General features: G+C 42.0%; 1 protein-coding gene across 1 annotated transcript; it reads left to right on the top strand.

Annotated features, from left to right (window-relative positions):
• Positions 1–2,283: 2,283 nt before the first annotated feature.
• LOC138877875 (uncharacterized) lies at positions 2,284–4,708 on the top strand. Its single transcript, XM_070157521.1, has 5 exons — positions 2,284–2,453; positions 2,515–3,217; positions 3,272–3,648; positions 4,261–4,372; positions 4,481–4,708. Exons 1-5 carry the CDS (start codon positions 2,284–2,286, stop codon positions 4,706–4,708), a joined length of 1,590 nt encoding a protein of 529 aa, XP_070013622.1.
• Positions 4,709–6,675: the final 1,967 nt, after the last annotated feature.

The raw sequence follows: 6,675 nt of genomic DNA, 5'->3' as shown, positions 1-6,675 counted from the left end.
ATGAGTAACTAGAACCATTTGCTAGGGTTGTGGCTCAACCCTAGTGTGGGTATTTGATGAGTCTCTTGTTTTAAGGCTTAGATATTTATGGGTGGTTGATATTTGGCCTGATTTGTGTTTTCCATGTAGAATTAGTGGTTACAAACACTAATTTATGTCTTTTTGACGTGGGATCTTCTTGAGAAAGAGAGTTTGAGTCTAGGAAAATTAGGTCAACAAGGAATTGGGGCGTATTCAAGAGATTGATAGCCCCAATTAAAGGGTTAAACCTAGAGATAGTAATACCCGACTTGAGCCTATATTGCTTGCACAATTTTGATACCCAATTGGTCTTGAGAAAGTCAATTAGGGCAAAGTCACTCAAGCTACCTATAGGTATATAGTGAGTAGTGTCGTGCATTGGCTATATCGCGATCCCAAACATAACAACTTTGCCTTAAGCTTTAGAACCCGTCAAGTATTCACATAGGGGAAATTCACTTTCCTAGTGCCTTTTTAACAATTTAGAAAACCCTACAAGCATTTATACTTAGCTTAGTTTCGCATATCATTAGTATAAAATTAGAACTTACAAACAAACAAATATGATTAGAAGTGTAATTAAGAGCACTACGCACTGCTAGAAATCTAACTCCAAACATTGTTGTAGCTCCCTGTGGATTCGATCCCGACCTTCTCGGGTAAAAGCTGCATTGACCGCTCTCGCCATTCTGTAGTGGTGTGGGGTTGGACCCGATCACTTTTTGGTGCCGTTGCTGGGGAGCTAAGCGGTTTTGGGTATCTATCTAAATAGTTTTGTGTATTGTTTTTCTTTCCTTCTGTGATACTAACTTGTGTGTTGCCAATTCAGGTACAAAATGGCGGCAAACAACAACAGTGACCCTCTTGGAAATGTGATCTCGGGGGAGGAGGTTGATGATAATGGTGAAGATGAGGTGCCCATAGTACCTCAAGGACAAAGAAAAGGTCGGCAGGCCAATGATAATGTTTCAGAACCTCCCCCGCTACCTCCAAGAGTGGCTCCTCTGGTGCTTCCAAACCAAGGATATGCTAGTGCAATTGTCCCACCCCGTATCGGGGCGGGAAATTTCCAAATTACAAATGTGATGTTGACATTGTTGGAGCAGCGAGGGTATTTCACAGGTGCTCCCCATCAGAATGCTTACAAACATCTTAAAGGATTTGTTGATACCTGTTAGGGGAGCAAGCAAACAAATGTGTTAGAGGTTGCACTTCAGTTGAGATTATTCCATTTTTCACTTAGAGGGAAGACTTTGGACTGGCTTGAAAGGCTTCCCAACCATTCCATCACTACTTGGGATAAGTTGGCGGATAAATTCATTGCAAAGTTTTTATCACCGGGCCACATGGAAACCTTGAGGGATGAAATCTTAGCTTTCAACAGGAGCCCAACAAACCACTGCATGAGATATGGGAGAGATACCGGAGTATGGTAAAGGAATGCCCAAATAATGATATGACTGAGGCAATGATACAACAAACATTCTACTGGGGCATTAACACAACAAATCAGTGCATAGTGAACCAACTTGTCAGGGGAAATTTTATGAACACACTGTATGATGAGGCTAATGCAATATTAGATGAGATGGCTGACACATCCTCTGCTTGGAAAAGTAGAGACAATGTGCCACAGGGTGACCCCATGGTCATTCACGTGCACAAAGGAGCTCTATGATCATGGGCACGCAATAACAGAACTAACAAAAACAATGAACCATCTAGCAAAGGCACAATTATAGCAGGTTCAAACTCGACGACAAGTGAATGTTATGGAGTGTGTCAACATGTTAGTGAAAAAAAGAAGACAAAGAGGTCAACACAAACAAAGGGATTTCGGATCAATATGACCAAGATAGTGGTGGGTTCCAAGATGATGGGTATGACGAGCAAAATGAAGAAGTGCAATACGTGAACAACTATCAGGGCCAAAGGGGCAATTCTTCTAACCAATAACAGCAATAGAGATCCCAAGGCAATTGGGGAAATCAACAACAACAAGGGAATAGTAATTGAGGGAACAACAACCAAAATTCAAAAAACAATAACCAGAACAATCAGGGTAATTGGAGTGGAAACAACAACAAGTGGGGTAGAAACAACAACCAGGGTGGTTGGAACAATGGCAATCAAGAAAATCGGGAGCAAGGCTTTCAAAGACCCCCAATGTATCAACAGCCGAACAATCCACCTCCATTTCCATCCCAAAGTCCTAGTTCATCCAACAATAAAATAGGGAGAATCGAAATGATGTTTGAACAGATGGTGAAAAAGAATGCTAACTCTGATGCCCAGTTGGCATCCCACAATACTTCAATCAGAAACTTGGAGGTTCAATTAGGCCAAATCTCACAATCTTTGAATACTCGCCCTAAGGGGGCTCTACCTAGTGATACGGTGGTCAACCAAAGGGTGGGAACAATGCAGGGCATGTAATGGGGGTAACTACAAGAAGTGGATGAGGTGGTGATGTGAATGCCTCCAAATAAAAAGCAATTTTGATGAAGTTGAGTTGCAAGAGGATGATATCTCTTTGGTGGTTGAGAATGTGACTGATGAGAACTTGAATGAGGAAGTGAGGATTGATATCCAAGATAATGAGGTGGAAACTCAGAATGACATGAACCCGTCTAGGGAACACATAATAGACATGCCAAAAATTGTTATGCCTAAAGCCAAGGTTCCTTTTCCAAGGCCACCTCCACCTTATCGTCAAAGGCTTGCGAAGCAAAAAAATGAGAACAAGTTTAAGAAGTTTATTGACATGATGAAGAGCTTATCAATTAATGTGCCTTTGGTGGAGGCTTTAGAACAAATGCTAGGGTACGTCAAGTTCATGAAAGACTTGGTGACAAAGAAAAAATCCATGGATTGTGACACCAGTAAAATGACCCACCAAGTTAGTACTATAGTGAACTATATGGCTCAAAAGCTAGAAGATCTCGGTGCTTTCACCATTCAATGCACAATTGGGAGTGCAAACTTTGCAAAAGCTCTATGTGATTTAGGGGTAAGTATCAACTTGATGCCTTACTCCATTTTCAAGACTTTGGGTATTGGGAAACCGAGAGCTACTTCAATGAGGTTGCAAATGGCGGATAGAACTATGAAAAGTCCGCTTGGTATTGTAGATGATGTTCTTGTTCGGGTGGACAAGTTCATTTTGCCCGCTGATTTTGTGATCTTGGATTGTGAGGTAGATTATGAGGTTCCGATTATATTGGGAAGACCTTTCCTTTCAACTGGGAAGGCCTTAGTTGATGTGGAAGTAGGGGAACACCTTCTGGGTGGTGATGAAAAAGTGGTCTTTCATGTGTGCAAGTCAATGAAGCATCCCAATAGTACTAAAGTGTGCTCTTTCGTGGATATTGTCATGGCAGTGATAGTTGATGATACTAGTGCAATAATCAATATGGAGGACCCTCTAGAGGTGGTATTGTTGAATCTTGATGTAAATGAGGATGAAGGCCGGGTGGAGTGTGTCAATGCTTTACATGGAATGGGCTCTTACTCTTATAATCCTAGGAAGCTCTCTTTGGATCTTGAGAATAGGAAGGCTCTACCAATAAAGCCCTCAATCGAGGAACCTCCCATGTTGGAGTTGAAGTTATTGCCTCCACACCTCAGGTATGAATTCTTAGGCCATAGTTCAACATTGCCAGCTATTCTTTCCTCTTGTCTTACAAACATGTAGGTAGATGCCACATTGGCGGTGCTCCAAAAATGGAAGAAGGCAATTGGATAGACTTTAGCTGATATTCGGGGGATAAGCCCCGCCTTTTGTATGCACAAGATTATTCTTGAAGATGATGCAAAGCCCTCCGTGGAACATCAAAGGAGGTTGAATGAGGCAATGCAAGAGGTTGTTAAAAAGGAGGTGATTAAGTGGTTGGATGTCGGGGTTGTGTACCCCATCTCTGATAGTTCTTGGACTTCGCCGATGTAATGTGTGCCGAAGAAGGGTGGTATGATCGTGGTTACAAATGTGCAAAATGAGTTGATTCCTACCAGGACTGTCACTAGATGGAGGGTGTGCATGGACTACCGCAAATTGAATAAAGTTACCTGCAATGATCACTTTCCATTGCCTTTTCTTGACCATATGCTAGATAGACTTGCTGGGCGTGCCTTCTACTATTTCTTGGATGGGTATTCTGGGTACAACAAAATTTTGATTGCTCCGGAAGATTAGGAAAAAACCACCTTCACGTGTCCATATGGTACCTTTGCCTTTTCTAGGATGCCATTTGGGTTGTGTAATGCACCGGCTACATTCCAGCAGTGTATGATGGCTATATTCACCGACATGGTGGATGATATTTTGGAGGTGTTCATGGATGACTTCAGTGTTGTGGGTGACTCATTTGACGAATATTTGAAGAGTCTCGATAGGGTGTTGGCCTGGTGTGAAGAAACCAATCTTGTGCTTAATAAGGAAAAATGCCACTTTATGGTTTAGGAGGGCATTGTCCTCGGCCATAATATCTCAAAGCACGACATAAAGGTGGACAAAGCCAAAATTGAAGTGATTTCAAAGCTTCCTCCCTCTACTTCAGTCAAGGGGGTTAGAAGTTTTCTTGGGCATGCGGGGTTCTACCGAAGATTTATTAAAGACTTTTCTAAGGTAGTGAATCCCTTGTGCAAGTTATTGGAAAAATATGACAAGTTCATGTTCAATGAAGAATGAATGATAGCTTTTGAACTCCTCAAGTACAAGTTGACCACCACTCATATTATTACCGCACCCAATTGGAGCTTGCCTTTTGAGCTCATGTGTAACGCGAGTGATGTTGCCGTTGGGGTGACCTTGGGTCAAAGAGTGAATAAAATGTTTCACCCGGTGTATTATGCAAGCAAAACAATGAATGATGCTCAAGTGAATTACACGGTGACGGAAAAAGAGTTATTGGCTATTGTGTTCGCAATGGAGAAATTTAGGCCTTATCTCATGGGGGCTAAATTGATAGTTCATTCCGACCATGCCGTACTCCGATAATAGATGACGAAGATGGATTCCAAAGCTCATTTGATGAGATGGGTCTTATTGCTTCAAGAGTTTGATTTGGAGATTGTGGACCGGAAAGGGTGTGAAAACCAAGTGGCGGACCACTTGTCTCTCTTGGAAGAGGAGGGGAGGCCCCGTGATGGACTTGAAATTAATGATCCTTTTCTTAATGAGATGCTCCTCTCCGTACCAGTGAATGGCATGTCATGGTTTACGGATGTTGCTAATTTCCTTGTGAATGATATTGTACTGTGTGAGCTCTCTTCTAACCAAAGGAAGAAGCTTAAACAGGATAGTTTGGATTACTATTGGGATGAGCCTTACTTATTCAAGATCTACAATGATGGTATGATCTGAAGATGTGTCCCGGAGGAGGAGCAATTGAGTATTCTAGAGGCTTGGCATTCCTCTCCCTACGGTGGTTATCATGGTGGGGAGAGGACAACTTCTAAGGTTCTGAGTTGTGGTTTTTACTGGCGAACATTGTATAAGGATGCAAGTGAACTTGTGAAGAGATGCAATGAATGTCAAAGAGCGGGTGGAATTTCAAAGAAGGATGAGATGCCTCTCACCACTATTCTCAAAGTTGATATCTTTCATGTGTGGGGCATTGATTTCATGGGCCCGTTTGTTAGCTCATGTGGCAACACATACATTCTAGTGGCAATTGACTATGTTTCAAAGTGGGTTGAGGTCGTGGCTTTACCCAATAATGAGGCCCGGAATGTTATTGCGTTTCTCAAGAAGAGTATTTTTACTAGTTTTGGCACACCTCGAGCAATCATAAGTGATGAGGGGTCTTATTTTTGCAATAGATCTTTTGACACTTTGCTTGCAAAGTATGGTGTCAATCACAAAGTTTCTACCCCTTATTATCCTCAGGCGAGTGGCTAGGTTGAAGTCTCAGACATGGAAATCAAGAGTATATTGTCAAAGACGGTCAATGCAAATAGGACCGATTGGTCAAAGAAATTGTATGATGCTCTATGGGCTTATAGGACTGCTTACAGGACTCCGATTAGTATGTCTCTGTATCGGTTGATGTTTGGGAAAGCTTACCATCTACCGGTCGAGTTAGAGCACAAGGACATGTGGGCTTTGAGTAAGCTAAATCTTGAATGGGATGTGGCAACAAATATTCGTGTGGAGCAGCTTAATGAACTTGATGAATTTCGATTTCATGCCTACTCCAGTTCGTCCTTGTATAAGTACAAGATGAAGTACCTTCATTACAAGTATGCTCGTGGCAAGGAGTTCAAAGTGGGTAATTTGGTTCTCTTTTTCAATTCTCCGTTACGTCAGTTTCCGTGAAAGCTTAAGTCGAAATTGAGTGGACCTTTTGAAGTGGTGCTTGTGACTCCCTTTGGGGCACTTGACTTGAAAAACAAAAATGGAGAGATCTTCAGAGTTAATGGGCACAGTATCAAACACTACATTGGCAAGATTGATGACAGCCACTTGGTGGCACTGATCCATCTAAAGTAATTTGATGGTAACCTGCATCGTGTCGCGACGTTAAATCAGGCGCTTCATGGGAGGCAACCCATGTGTCTTTCTTTTTGTTTTTATTTTTGATTTTATTCTTAGTGTAGGATTTGCTTTTGGACTAGCTAGTTGTGAGATGTGTGTAGGGCTGTTTTGATGCAGTG

Source organism: Nicotiana sylvestris, chromosome 9 (genome assembly GCF_000393655.2).
Source record: "Nicotiana sylvestris chromosome 9, ASM39365v2, whole genome shotgun sequence".
In the NCBI taxonomy this organism is placed as follows: domain Eukaryota; kingdom Viridiplantae; phylum Streptophyta; class Magnoliopsida; order Solanales; family Solanaceae; genus Nicotiana; species Nicotiana sylvestris.
Note: the sequence above shows the minus strand (reverse complement) of the source record. Positions and strands in the feature narration are given on the sequence as shown.